Source organism: Rana temporaria, chromosome 4, assembly GCF_905171775.1.
Source record: "Rana temporaria chromosome 4, aRanTem1.1, whole genome shotgun sequence".
Lineage (NCBI taxonomy): Eukaryota > Metazoa > Chordata > Amphibia > Anura > Ranidae > Rana > Rana temporaria.
In genome coordinates, this window is record NC_053492.1 from 389,704,656 (window position 1) to 389,719,958 (window position 15,303).

Below are 15,303 nucleotides of genomic sequence, written 5' to 3' on the forward strand. Positions count from 1 at the left end.
TTTTTGGGGGGGGGGGGGGGTTAGGGATCAGTTTCTACATTCTTCCCTTACCTGACAAATAAAAATGAAGCATCCACTTTTTTTTCAAGTGAATATTGCAGTCACCAAGCAGTATTAGTTAACTGGTGAAAAAATGAGAGGTCCAACAGACCAACCTATTTCCCGTTGCAGTAAACCCATCATGCTTTAGTCACCTAATAATACCAACAAGGCATCTAGCTTTAAATTCCACCCCAGTCCCAAGACGTAAATGCCCAAATAAGCAATAGCAGAAGAAAACCATCCAGGGGGCAGGGTGCAAACATCCTGTTTTGGGGGGTTACAAGGAAAAAAACAGATGGAATTGCTAAATTAAAAAGATTTCAGAAATTAGTAAACAATTCTCCCAGGCATTCATTCTGGTGGAGGGACATATTGGCTTATTAGAAAGCAGCAACAGTACTTCCTGTTGGTATATACACTGGGAGTGGCATATGAACCAGATTGCTGCAACTGTGACTTGATTCCTACTCCAGGAACTTAGGAACTTTCATCAGTAGCAACTAAGGATGAGCTCCGGCGTGTTCGCATAGAACACGTGCAGAGCCCGCCAGGAAGTGAGAACGGCGCTGTGCTAATCACAGCCAGGGAGACATTGTCCCGATGCTCGGCTGCAGGCATCGTGAAATGTCTCCCTGGCTGTTATTAGCGCAGCGCCGTGCACACTTCCTGGCGGGCTCTGCACGTGTTCTATGCGAACACACCAGAGCTCATCCTTAGTAGCAACACTAAATGACACTGAGGAAACAGTATTGGGATGCAAAATTAGTTTTTACCAAGTTTCAATGCTAGAAAACCCATTCGCTGGGTGAAACAGTTGAGCGTTGTCATGGGGGAGGTGAATATCACCAAGGGTAGAGGGGAGTTCAGCTTTCCACTGCTTCAGTCCTGCATCAAACAACGTATTCTGTGCTCCATTAAGGACTTACTAACATTGACAAATGTCTCCCTAGGTGGTCTTATATACTGTATTTATTGGCGTATAACACTCACTTTTTTACCCTGAAAATAGAGGGTAAACTGTGCCTGCGTGTTATACGCAGGGGGCTGTGGAACTTTTTTTCCTGAAACTTCCCTCTTAAAGTTAGGGTGCGTGTTATACGCAGATAAATACGGTATTTTCGTTGCATAAAATAGGTTTTGGCAATCAGCCCTATGCACTTACCCTCAAAGCATCCATGATATCAGGCTGCTCCATTAGTCTGGAGAATGTGGCCAGCAGTGGATTGCAAATTAAATCTGAAATGAGGAGCAACAAAAATCAATGTACTTTGAACCACAATCAGTGTGTGACTATAGCTCAGTGGTCTTAAAATTATAATGTATCCACAGTGTCAGTTTTGGAAAACAATTTACTTTGAAATGAATAAATGCTGAAGACATGCTTTACCACTGCTATGTGCTGACTGCCCACTAAACTTAGGTCCCATGTACACAGGACGCTGCTAAAGGTACGTTCAGAGGCAGTTGGACACTTTTTTCAAATGCCCCTGAACTCATTCAATGTTATCTTATGTGACCATGTACACAGTCTCGTTTATTGCCGTTTTTAGGCAGTTGCGTTCAACAGCGTTTCTTTGAAAGCAAAAAAATGGGTTTAGACGCAGAAGATTTCCACGTTTCAGATGCCAAACGTGAACGTGAAAAATGGTCGTTTTAAACGTGGGTTACTATCTGTCAAGTTTAATCATTTAGAAGCAGTTGTAAAAGCGTCCCCTGTACATGGAGCTCAAGACTTTACTTTTATTATTTATTTATTATAAATATGTACTTTGTTTCGCACTATTTGACATATATGCAGTTTATACATGTATATCTCAAAACATCCAGTGTCCTTTTTTCCCCATTTTAATTTATTTTTCTCTTGCACAGTACGATTGCATATAAATAAAAAGGTAAATGCATTGCCTAACATTTTATGTTTACTTATTTCACTTAGTCCTATGTTTACATTATGTGTTTTTGTCCTGGAATATCATGCATGGGACCAACCAAGTACATCATTTGCACTAATAACAACCATAATCATATATAACGAAATAATAGTAACTTTGTTATCAGTTGCAATAAAGACACACTAAATGTAAGATGTTCTGACATCTACCTTGGTGCCTACTTGACTTGCATATTGCTTTAGGCAGTTTGGGTCACCTGTACGTCTATATGAAAGACTTGGTGGTGGCTAGCATTTCAAAGTGCTAGCAGTTGAAAATGCGAATTTCGATTCTTATATCAATCTTTGCTCACGATCTGTGACGCCAGAGTTAAAGCCAAAAGCATCAGCATAACAGTCTAGAAAAATATATATTTTTTAAAAACAAAAAGGTCAGCAATGGCAGCCAACATAATTTGGTCTTGACAGGTATAAATGAATCTCACATTCTCTTCATACACAATTTCAATATGCCTTGGTAGTACTTCCTTAAGTACTGTAAACCAGCAACACTACTTCCTAACACATTTATGTATAGCTTAATCAGATGGGAAAAAGTATTAGAAGTATTAGTGTGTTTTGTGCAAACAGTGGCAAAGCAAAATCCAGTGGCACAAAAAAATATTACAAAGAAGACAATTTCCTCAGAAAAATGCTGGGCTCCTTTGTCTACATACCCATTCATAATTCAGCACAGCATATTTTTGGGTACAAACTTTCAAACTGAAAACTTTTCAGTAAAGTGAAGAAATTACGTCCTTGTATCCAGGGGAGGGCTGGCAGCCTTAGGCCTGGGGGGCAAGTCCAGTCAAGTGGCCCATAGAGCGTGGAAAAGTGATGGATAGAGGAAAACAGTCTATGATCACAGTCTTTCATGATCACAAGTATCCACACGGAGGCCCTCCTTACATCAGAGTCTGCACAGAGGCCCCCCTAACATCAGAGTCTGCACAGAGGCCCTCCTTACATCAGAGTCTGCACAGAGGCCCTCCTTACATCAGAGTCCGCACAGAGGCCCCCCTAACATCAGAGTCCGGTAGTGGGTGTTCTGGGAAACTTGATTTAAGGGTGCATGCTGTGGACTATTGTGTAAAGGGGGTATCTGCTCACCAAAGCCTGTCCCCCCTCCCCTTTAACAAAGTCCACAGAGCACCCCTTTTTATACACTGGGAGGCAGGAGAGACTAGAGAGGGTGAGCTTACCAGGATGGAGGCTGAGGCGCAGGCAGGATGTCTGATGATTTTTTGGGTTCAAACTTCCTGTCCAGTGCCCACACATGCCCGGGAAGTGTGGGCAGGGCAAACTCACAAGGAGGAGGTGCAGGTGGGCTCTATCTCTCCTCGTGTATGTGCAGAGAGAGAAGGGGATGTCAGCGCTGGTGTGTGCTGAGGCTGAGCTATGTGTGAGACGAGACATAGCTCAGCCCTGTAGCCATCTACCTCGGAGCGGACACAGGCATGGCTGCACAGTAGGAGGCGAGCAGCCGCCGAAACCTGTGTAAACAGAGCTCCAGCAGGCATATTCCTGCTCTGCAAAAACAGCGTTTGGTAGTGGCGGCCGGTGGCTGTGCATAGTGTCACCAGCCCGGGGGGGGGGGGGGATTTCCACCCTGCCCCCCCTGCCAGCCCTCCCCTGCTTGTATCACCAACAGGACCCTCTAGCCGTAGCTTGGCTATGGAGTGCAAACAATCTCTAATATATTTTTTCAAAGCTTAATTGAACAAGCGGAAGTTAGAAGCCGATTGGATATCATGCACAGCTGAATTAGATTTTGCACTCTTCAGTTTTAGTAAAACCCCAAAGTGTCAGATCGGTTGGGCAAAGTGTGTGTACATATTGAAGCAGAGCTCCACCCAAAAGGGGAAGCTCCACTTGTCTTCCCCCTCCCCCCTCTGTGGCCACATTTGGCACCTTTTGGGGGGGAGCGGGTACCTGGCTTCCCCTGCAGCCAACCCATTCAGAAAGCGTAGTAGGAAACGGGATGTGAAGCCACAAGGTTTCACTGCTGGTTTCCCTTGGACAAGATGGCGGTGTCAGCACCCGATTGAAAAATCATCTTGGGTGAGGACACCACTAGATTCCGTACATAGGTAAGTGCTCTAATATTAAAAGTCAGCAGGTACAGCATTTATAATTGCTGGCTTTTTTTGGGAGGAACTTGGAGCTCCTCTTTAATAAGTACTTCAAATTTAGAGATAAACAAATAAAAAAATGCTACCTCTCCTTCTTCCTCCCTTTAACAAATAGCTTTGCAAAACAAAACTATTTAAGAATGTAATATGCTCGTGTGCACAAGCTCATAGGTCAAAATACATTAAACAATCATAAGTGATAGGAAATGCATGACGTTGAAAAGGTAAACAAGACTATAAATAGGTGCATACTCAGGAATAGATCTTGAAACAATATTGCGGTTGACCAGTATTTGACACAAATAAATGAATAAAGTCGAAATGCTGATAAAGGTAATAAAACAATAATTAAAAATTCATGATTAACTCATATATACCCAAAGAGGAACTTCAATTACGTATGCAAAAAGTAAATGTCAGCAGCTACAAGTACTGTAGCTACTGACTTTTACAAAACAGGTGCTTACCAGCCCACAGAGTCCAGCACCATCTTTGAACAACCTGATCATTTTTAATGCCGTCTTTGGCCCAACACAACCATCTTGGATTCAGGTGCCAATTGTGACCTCATGATCAGTTCCAGTCGGCCCGCCACTGTGCGAGTACGCATTAAAGCAGCCTTAGCCGATTTCACCTTTGTCATTTGAGCGTGCTCTTGAGACCATGGCTGGTTTAACACCCCAGAACTAATTTTCTAAACTCCTTTTTTTTTCTCATTAGAAATTTGCTGCATATTTCACTGACTTTGCCTGGTCCTTGCCATTCCCTGGGCCATGGCTGAGGTGGACCATCCAAATGTCAGCTTTCTAACCTCTTTCATCTTTAAACTGCATACTATGTTGCTAAATCATCTGTTGGACCACATCTGTTCATCTATCGACCCCTTGTGTTGGATTGGTGTTTGTTTTTGTATCCCTCTCTGTGTGGAATCAAGCTTTCCTTACAATTGATGTTAATTCATGTGTGATGGTCTTTGTGTTGTTGTGCAATAAAATGTGTAAACATGAAAAATTTGAACTGTGGGCACCTGGCTGTGACAACAGGAGGCGCACTGCACATACATGAGTCGCACTGCATGTCCTGAATGGTCCGGCAGTCATCTGGGACCTGTGTCATGTCCCAGATGACTGCAGGGAGGGAGGGGAAAAGGAGAACTAGGCCTAGGGGATCCGAGCGGAAGTGGGATTGGGTACCTGTCAAATCTAGGTAAAACTCCCCCCCAGAAAAAAAGGGATTTTTAATACAGCTTACCTGTAAAATCCTTTTCTTGGAGTACATCACGGGACACAGAGCGGCATATTCATTACTATATGGGTTATATGGAGTACCTTCAGGTGTTGACACTGGCAATCTCAAACAGGAAATGCCCCTCCCTATATAACCCCCTCCCATAGGAGGAGTACCTCAGTTTTGTAGCAAGCAGTATGCCTCCCAAAATGGTCCCCAAAAAAAGAGGGGTGGGAGCTCTGTGTCCCGTGATGTACTCCAAGAAAAGGATTTTACAGGTAAGATGTATTAAAAATCCCTTTTTCTTTATCGTACATCACGGGACACAGAGCGGCATATTCATTACTATATGGGATGTCCCAAAGCAATGCTCACAATGAGGGGAGGGAGAACATCTCCAAGACAAAAGGATTTAATTTAGAGAAATACTCAAATCATAATAAATCCAACTTAGTTGAGAAAAATAATCTTAAATTTAAAATTTAACTCAAAAAAGAGGAGCCCCCGGATTCCGAGGGTCTCAAACTGCAGCCTGCAGCACTGCCTGCCCAAAGGCTGTATCAGACTTCCTTCTTACGTCCAACTGGTAGAATTTTGTAAACGTGTGGACAGAAGACCAGGTTGCCGCCTTGCAAACTTGAGCCATAGAGATCTGGTGGTGTGCTGCCCAGGAGGCGCCCATGGCCCTAGTAGAATGAGCCTTTAATGATACTGGAGGAGGCAACCCTTTCAAGCCGTAGGCCTGAGTGATTAATTGCTTAATCCACCTAGAAATGGTGGACTTTGCAGCTGCCTGCCCCTTCTTGGGCCCATCCGGTAATATGAACAGCACATCTGTTTTCCGGATCTTCTTTGTAGCTTTAAGATAGGCCTTCATGGCCCTGACGATATCCAAGGTATGCAGCAACCCTTCCTTTCTGGAAGTAGGTTTAGGGAAGAAGGATGGTAATACCAAATCCTGGTTCAAATGAAAACTGGATACAACCTTCGGTAGGAAGGAAGGATGAGGGCGGAGAACGACCCTGTCCTTATGAAAAATAAGATATGGTTCCTTACAGGATAAGGCCGCCAGTTCCGATACTCTTCTTGCGGAAACTATGGCGACCAAAAAATACTAACTTTCTTGTCAGTAAAACCAAAGGAATTTCAGCCAACGGCTCAAACGGTTGTTTCTGTAAACTTGACAGAACAAGGTTTAAATCCCACGGGCAAAGCGGGGATTTAACTGGAGGTTTAATACGTAAGACCCCTTGAAGGAAGGTCTTAACCAGCGAGTGGGTGGCCAGCGGCCGCTGAAACCACACTGACAGAGCAGAAATCTGTCCTTTGATTGTGCTTAATGCCAATCCTTTATCCACTCCTAGCTGGAGAAAACTTAATACTCTATCGATGGTAAATTTGCGAGAAAGCCATCGCTTGGACTCCCACCAGCCTACATAGGCCTTCCAGACCCTGTAATAAATCACCCTAGAGACCGGTTTCCTGGCTCTGATTAGGGTAGAGATTACTTTCTGAGACAGACCTCTACCCCTGAGAATCAGGGATTCAGCTTCCAGGCCGTCAAATTTAGATGCCGTAAGGCAGGGTGGAGGATCGGACCTTGCGATAGCAGGTCTGGCCGTAGAGGAAGAGTCCAAGGGTCTCCCACTACCATCCTTAAGATTAGTGAGTACCATGCCCTTCTGGGCCATGCTGGAGCTACCAGGATGACTGGTATGTGCTCCACCCGGATCCTGCGCAGCAGGCGGGGTAGTAACTGGAGCGGGGGAAACGCATAAAGAAGTTTGAACTGATGCCAAGGGCAAACCAACGCATCGGTTCCGCAGGCCATCGGATCCCTTGAGCGGGACATGAACCTGTCTAGCTTCTTGTTGAGTCTCGATGCCATGATATCCACGTCCGGCACTCCCCATCTTTGGCAGAGTGCTTGAAAGATTTGTGGATGCAGAGACCATTCCCCCGGCAAAAGAGTCTGGCGGCTTAAGAAGTCCGCCTGAAAGTTGTCCACTCCTGGAATGAATATTGCCGATATGCAGGGCACATGAGCCTCTGCCCATAGGAGAATCAAGCTCACCTCTCTCTGAGCGGCTTGACTCCTGGTTCCCCCTTGGTGATTTATGTATGCCACGGCCGTGGCATTGTCTGATTGAATTCTCACCGGGAACCCCTGCAATTTTGACGTCCAAGCCCTGAGGGCTAGTCGAGCAGCTCTGAGCTCCAAGATGTTGATGAGCAACTGCTTCTCTGGCGTTGCCCAAGTACCTTGGCGAGTGCAACCATCCAAAATTGCTCCCCAGCCCGTCAGGCTGGCGTCTGTGGTCACTATCTTCCAAGCCACTGGGCTGAAAGACTTCCCCTTCAGTAGATTCTGAGGGTCTAACCACCAACACAGACTTTGTCGGACTCTTGATGAGAGCGGCAACGGGATATCCAAGGCCTGTGGCCTTCTGCTCCATGCTGACAGGATGGCTGCCTGCAGGATGCGAGTGTGGCTCTGGGCGTATGGTACCGCCTCGAATGTGGCCACCATCTTGCCTAGTAACCTCATACATAGGCGAATAGTCGGTTCCTTCTTGCTTAGAACCAGTAGGATTAATTCCTTGATGGCTTTGACCTTCCTCAGAGGTAGAAACACTCTTTGTTGTTCTGTGTCTAATCTCATGCCGAGATATTCCAACTGCCTTGTGGGCAGGAAAGCTGACTTTTCTCGATTTAGGACCCAGCCGAACTTCGAGGTATTGGACCGTGAGGGCCACTGCTCGCTCCAAGCCGGGAGACGAGTGATCTATGACTAGGAGGTCGTCCAGGTATGCTAGGATCGTGACCCCTTGGATCCTTAGTTTGGCTAGAATTGGAGCTAGGACCTTCGTGAACACCCGGGGGGCCGTAGCCAACCCGAAGGGAAGCGCCACGAATTGGAAGTGACGCGAAGCCACCATGAAGTGTAGATATTTTTGATGTGGCTGATAAATTGGAAGATGAAGGTAGGCATCCTTTATGTCTATGGACGCCATGAAGTCGTCCTTTTGGAGTGTGGTAGCTGCTGACCGCACGGATTCCATCCGAAATGAGCGGATCTTTAGGTATGTATTTACCATCTTTAGGTCCAAAATTGGCCTGACATTTCCATTGGACTTCGGGATGATGAATAGGTTGGAGTAGAAACCTAGCCCCTGTTCCAGGACTGGTACCTCTACTATTACTTCCTGGGAAAGTAGATGATTTAATGCCGACATTAATGCGGCTCCTTTCTCCGGATCGTTTGGAATCCTCGACTCCTGGAAATGAAGAGGAGGAAACCTTAGGAAATCTAATTTGTAGCCCGTGGCCACGGAAGACCGTACCCACTCGTCGGGAATGCTGGCTTCCCAAACCTCTGAAAAGAGTCGCAGCCTTCCCCCCACCTTCGTGGGTGGGGGCGCCCCTTCATAAGGTCGGCTTGGGGGCTGGGTTTGCTGGTTTGCGAACCCACTGCTTTCTGCCTCTAGCAGCCTGTCCTTGTGATTTGCTGTTGAAGCCGAAGTTTGCTTTCGCAGGAGGCAGTCGATACTGTTTGGCATTAGAGGGCCCCTGCCCAGGGGAGTACTGTCGTTTAAACGCAGGCCCCTGAAACTTCCTCTTAGTTGGCAAGAGAGTACTTTTGCCATTTGAAATGGTTTGAATGTATTTATCTAGGTCTTCTCCGAAGAGTCGTCCTCCATGGAAGGGGAACCCTACCAGGAGCTTCTTGCATGGGGGCTCGGCCTCCCAGCTTTTTAACCATAAGAGTCTTCTCATATGGATAAGGGATAACGATAAACGTGACGCTTGCTGGATAGAATCCTTAATTGCGTCTACTGTAAAACATATGGCCCTAGGGACATCCGAAAATTCTTCTGCCTGCTGGGCAGGAATAAGTTTAAGCATCTGCTTAACTTGATCCGATAATGCTTGAGCAACCCCAATCGCAGCCACAGCTGGCTGTACTACTGCCCCTGCAGTAGTGAAGGAGTTCTTAAGTAGTGCTTCCAAGCGTTTATCAACTGGATCCTTGAATACCTGTATGTTTTCTACAGGGCATGTTAATGATTTGTTAATACATGAGATGGCTGCGTCCACTGCAGGAGTAGCCCATTTCTTGGAAAATGTATCTTCCATAGGATATAGGGCAGAGAATCTTTTAGGTGGTAAGAAGATTTTATCTGGCTTGTTCCAATCTTGGAACAAAACTCCCTCTAGTAGAGGGTGGATCGGAAATACTGCATTGCTTTGAGGCGCCCTCAGTGAGCCCAAAGCTGAAACCGTAGATACCTGGAGATCTGGTACTGGCAAGTTGAATGCATTATGGACCAAGTCCGTTAAGGCTTGAATCCACCAGCTCTCCCCTTGGGAGACTGCTCCAGACTCCTCTGTATCCGGATCTTCGATCCCTGAACCTACTTGGCCCTTGTCCAAGAGGTCGTCCAATTCCCCTGAGGAAAGGAGCTCCTCTTCTGAGGGTCCGCGCTCGGGCGACGGAGATCTAATCCGTTTACTGCCCCGCATAGCTGTGGCTATCATTTTTCCCATTCTTTTCTCCATCTCTCTTAAAGAGGTGAGTCCCGATGGCCCCAAGGCTCCCTGTGGGGAAAGCAGCGGCATGCTACCTATTGGTATTTGGAACTATAAAAGTTAATTGCCCAAACACCTGTTTGGGGGATAAAAAATGCTTCCTCTCCCCTAGATGACTTTTCTTTTTTTTTTTTTTTTTTTTTTTCGTTTTTGTTTCAAATCCAGGAAAGAAAAAACATTCTGTCCCCCTGAGTAGTATTGCAAAGAAAAACTATGAGATGGAAAAGAAACAGCCTATTTCTAGGCTTGAAAAACAGTCTTCTGAAGACTGCAATATCCTTTCTGGCCACGGTGTGTCCTCGGCGCCCCGTGCTGCCGCTCTGGTCTTTCCTCCCCAGTTCCAAAGTATTGAATGAGCTGTACAAACAAGGAAGGGCCGTCCCTTCCTTAAGCCACTGACCCGCCCTCCCCCCCCAGCAATCTCAAACAGGAAATGCCCCTCCCGACAGGGGGGGGGGGGGTTTGGGAGGAAGGGACCTCTCTGCTCCAGCAAACTGCAGCCTGCAGCCTGGAACCACGAGGAGGTCAGCGTTTTGCCTGCTAAGGAGGAAGACTGAATGGAGCATCGCCTGGAGGCTTGCAGGTAAGCACAGCTCTCACACACACATATACTTTTATATCACACAGGCCCCACTCAATGCTTTTCCAACACTACAAGGGAGGTCACATCTTATGGGGAATAATACATATAGAGCCATCCTATCTTTATGATATGTGACTAGTTTGCCAGATGCAGTGCATAACTTTAGGCATGTCCCCTGTGACCCCCCAGAAAAAACCTGCTAAGAACCAAGTTCCGCAAGTTTTCCCCTCACTTACCTGCTCCATGCCGCAGGACTTTGCCAAGCAAGAGGCCCAATCTTCCCCCATCTCGGTGGGGATGTCTAGACCTTCAGGCCCTGGGTTCCTATGAAGGATCCACTGTCCTGGGCCCATATAGCACCCTGGCAACAGAAAACATTAGGCACCCAAAGGTTTTCTAAGTTCTGGGCCCAGGGTCCAGCTCTCTAAAAAGAAAAGCATTATGGGCTATACCCCAAGGGTTTGGGGTCCGGTTACTGACCACTTTAGCGCTGAGGCTTTTTTGGACAGAACCGGTAGCTCACCTAATCCCAAGGATGCGGAGGCAAGCTAAACCATGACTAACACCTAAGACACTGGCGTAAAAACTGAGGTACTCCCTCCTCCTATGGGAGGGGGTTATATAGGGAGGGGCATTTCCTGTTTGAGATTGCCAGTGTCAACACCTGAAGGTACTCCATATAACCCATATAGTAATGAATATGCCGCTCTGTTTCCCGTGATGTACGATAAAGAAAATGACATGCCAAAAGTGTCAGGGGAGGGGGGAAGAGTACTTAATGTGGAACATCCCCTTTTGGGAGGAGCTCCACTTTAAAGTCTATTCAAAAATACACACATCAGTACTATACATTCTAATTCTATGACCCGTTTAACAATATCACACTTGTTTCAATGGACTGCAAGTAGCGTGCAAACCCTGTGTATTGTCTCCTTATATTAGAGTGCGAACCCTGGAAACACCTCTACGCTACTAAACCAGACGTGGGGTTTTGGCTATATGATATGACGGCAGTAAAAAGGGCATTATTCAGTGATAAAAGAAGATAATGAACAGACAATTAATAACTCCTATATACATCATTCACTTAGGAGCTGAGAATGCATTCCAATCTCCTGTATTGCACTTGGTGAATTTAGTAAAGGGACGTTGTAAGTCAATATTTCAGCCAACAATTTTTTTAGAAGACCAAAATAATGTATCATTTGATCAAGCACCCATTTTGAAAAGCTATGTAACAAAATAAATTTATTATTACCTGCAGTGAAATGGTCACATTTGAGAATCCAGGAACCCGAAAACTCTACAAAAAGAGTTTTAAAGACTTCTATATACGATGTGTGTGTACAAAAAGCCTTAGTGTAATGATAACCTTTTATTTTATTAAAATTGGGAATTACATTTAAAGGAACACTAAAGGTACCTTTTTTTATTAGATCAATTGATTGCTGTAAGCTAGAGCATTTAAATATCACTTACCTCGTTTTTCCTTTTGACCTCCAAAATACAGTAATCCAGGTTTGAAAATGCCATTTCCTGTCACTCCTCTTCTTGCTTTCCACCAGCATCTGAGCTGTTTTGCATGGTGGAAAGCATAATGTGCTTACCCCCTCCCTATGACTACAGCCCTGCGTGAAGATGCTCTCTTATCCCTCACAGGCATGGAGGCTAAGCCTAATGGGAACTGTAGTTTCCATTAGGCCGTGATGTAGCAAGAATGAATGTGCACCGCAAACCAGGAAGTCAGTGGGAATAATGATTCAGGAGTGCTGGAGGTGAATAAATCAGCTTGATTTCAACAGGTATCAAACTAGTTATAATGCAAAACATTACTTTTTACTTTATCAGCTACTGTCAGACTTTAATTAAAGGGGTTGTAAAGACAAAAATATTTTCCTCTTAAATTAGAGTCTGTAAATGTAATCAGGACTAATTCTTAATTCCTTAGTAGAACAGGTGACATGTTAATAGCTTGTAAAAGTTGCAGCATTTTTTTTAAATAACAAACATGTCAAACCTACTGGCTCTGTGCAATGGCTTCTGCTGCTGTGTCACAGCCAGTGAGAAGGCAGAGACCCAGTAGAGCTCCTGCTCTCATGCACATCGCTGGATTGCGCTCTTTTTCAATATAACTTTATTAAATAAACAGACCACTTAAATTCCTAGTGCCATATCTGGATCTATATATGCAAATAACCATTATATTTAGACAAAGATCTGAAAAAACACAAATAATCTACATCATGATTGAGCACGTATTTTTCAGCAGATAGCTAGATGTCAGTCTCTTTTCAAGGTATTAGGTATCACCTCATCTACACATCACCCAAGTAGGAGAAATTACCGTAGTGGGTCCCGATACTTAAGAAAAATGAACAAGGACAGGCAGATAGGTCTCTTCATCTATAGTTTGTGGCGAGACATCTTTTGATCTATTTATAGTCTTTGTGTTTTAAGACTGTAAGTCCCAAAAGTATACTGATTACTTATTGCATATTCACTACTATGTAGTGGTGTGGCGATAAGGTAAGGACTAGGAAATAATAAATAAATTGTATGTTTACTAGAAATATTACTCATACTAGAAACATTGCATACCTATATTCTGCATGTTCACTCTCTCCTTCAAAAGAACATCACCAAGGATTTGCCGATAAAAGACCAACAATGGCACATGGCACATGCTGCCTACCAAGGTTTCTGGAAGAAGACTACAAAACAAGATAAAAGAATAAATACAATATATTCTCTAGACACAATTGACAATGACAATGCATGGTCATAGCATTCAGTCACTAGCCCTGAGCACTATAAAATAAAGAGTGATGGCATGGGTCGGGTGAATGGGTCACCCTCAACGCTGACTATACTATCAACTGAGAGAGAAAGGAAGGAAAAACGGATAGCAGGTAAGGCGAGTATAAAGTGGTTAGGGGTCCTTTGAAGACACATTGTCACGTACATACACTTTAAATGCACCTCTAGTCTACTGACTAAACAATGAGAAACAGTGCACTGATGAGATCGTCCTTTTGTCAGTATGTTCACTGTCAGCACATGTGCAATGCAGCTAATCTGGCTGGCTCTAAATGTTGGCCCTCCTTCATCCGGGCTGAGTTCTCTTTTACAGGGGATTTAAGGAGACCAATATAAGACAATTCACGCAAGCTGCATTTAAAAAACCCTCAAAGTAGTTATTTTTTCATGGCTAAAACAGGAAGTGAGAGGAAATTCCTGTAAATTAAGAGAATTCCATGGGGACACCCAGGTCACCAGAACTAGTATGCCTGTTGGAAGATGTCCCCTACTTTTTTGAGGACAACCCAAAAAAACGTTTTGCCTTTACTATTTTAGAGTTAAAGTTTTTAAAGATAAAGGAAAGATTGCAGCAGTAACCAGCAGTCAGCTGGCTGTCGGATGCATTTCTTGTTGCTGTATATCCAAAAATATTTGAAGTAAACTTTTTAATTTTAAATGCATTAGTTAATGTTTTTAATCTGGCTGGAGTTGAGCTTTAACAATGACTTCAGTGTCAGGTGCACATACCTTAACATTTCTCTTTTTCTTCTGTTGACGGATCTAAGTTTTACAAGAAGCCGTGGTTGTCTTCTGTGGGTCATCATTTGATTAAAGACTCCACTGTTTGCTGCATAATAACATTGTAAACTCATATAAAGCAATAACACAAAAAAGAATTACAATCTAAAAATGTCTCATAATTCCTCTTATAAACTGATTTATTGTAACTGCAATAACTGAGAAGAGGGAAGGACCAGGTAGTCTGCATGACATTTTTTTTTTTTTAAACTGAGCATGATCTTTCCTTCCCCGAGTTTGCATCAGGATCAATAGCACAACTACCTTTCCCTCCCCTCATGCCAAGGTGCTAGGGTGTAATCCTGGACTCGGACCCAGTGGCACGCGGCCCCCCTAATCCATGTGCCCAGCCCCTAATCTACATGCAGGGCGCCGGTCGCATGGATTGCAATCAAGTTGTATGACAATAGTGAATATTCGCTATGGTCTTCCTGATTCTCCTTCTGGCCAATTAGGAAGCGGTTCCCGAGACCCGATTGGCCAGGGAGTCTTAGGACGGGTTTCAGGACCCCCTTCCTGTCTTTAGGCGATCCCTGAAAAATCATGTCTTCAGATAAGCCTATCTTTCTTCTACCCAACTACTGAGATTTTAATTCCCAAACAACTCATTTACACACAGTTAATACCTTTTGCTTTACTTGCTCTTGCCTTTAATTTGTAAGCTCTTACAAGCAGGGCCCTCTTAACCCACTAATATTGAATTGTATTGTAACTGTACTTTCTTCTCCCCTTATTTTGTAAAGCCCTGTGCAAACTTTTGGTGCTATATAAATCCTGTATAATAATATTAATAACAAGTTGGAAAATCAATGTGAGCAATGATGATAATTTTCGATACTGAAAAAACTTATTACCGTGTTTCCCCGAAAATAAGCCCGGGTTTTATATTAATTTTGACAACATAAGACACTGTAGGGCTTATTTTTGGGGTAGGTATTATCGTGCTGTGTCTCTCCCTACCTGCCTGTCACAATTCCCCTGTGTAAAAGTGCTTGTAGAATGATGGTATCACAATGCAAAACTTCTGCATGCTGAGATTTAGTGCCACAGAACGTCTTATATCACCTGTGACACGCCAAACGTCTGCAGAGGAAGAGGGGCCCCCCCGAGATCCCCCGCTGACATCTTGGAGAGGGAGAGATTAGCTGAGTGCAGCTTGTCACTTGCTTTGTCCGCCGGAGCTCTGCACAGGGAGGGGGGCC

The 15,303-nt window shown here is 44.4% G+C and overlaps 1 protein-coding gene across 3 annotated transcripts in view; it reads right to left on the minus strand.

The window, feature by feature from the left end:
* NPHP1 (nephrocystin 1) overlaps positions 1-15,303 on the minus strand; it is a 119,718-nt gene that overhangs the window by 10,541 nt on the left and 93,874 nt on the right. For all 3 annotated transcript variants that reach the window (XM_040351110.1, XM_040351112.1, XM_040351111.1), the window contains exons 17-19: positions 14,051-14,150; positions 13,103-13,215; positions 1,205-1,278 (exon numbers count right to left, since the gene is read on the minus strand). In XM_040351110.1, the coding sequence (XP_040207044.1) occupies positions 1,205-1,278; positions 13,103-13,215; positions 14,051-14,150 (287 nt within the window). The remainder of the gene's footprint in view (positions 1-1,204; positions 1,279-13,102; positions 13,216-14,050; positions 14,151-15,303) is intronic.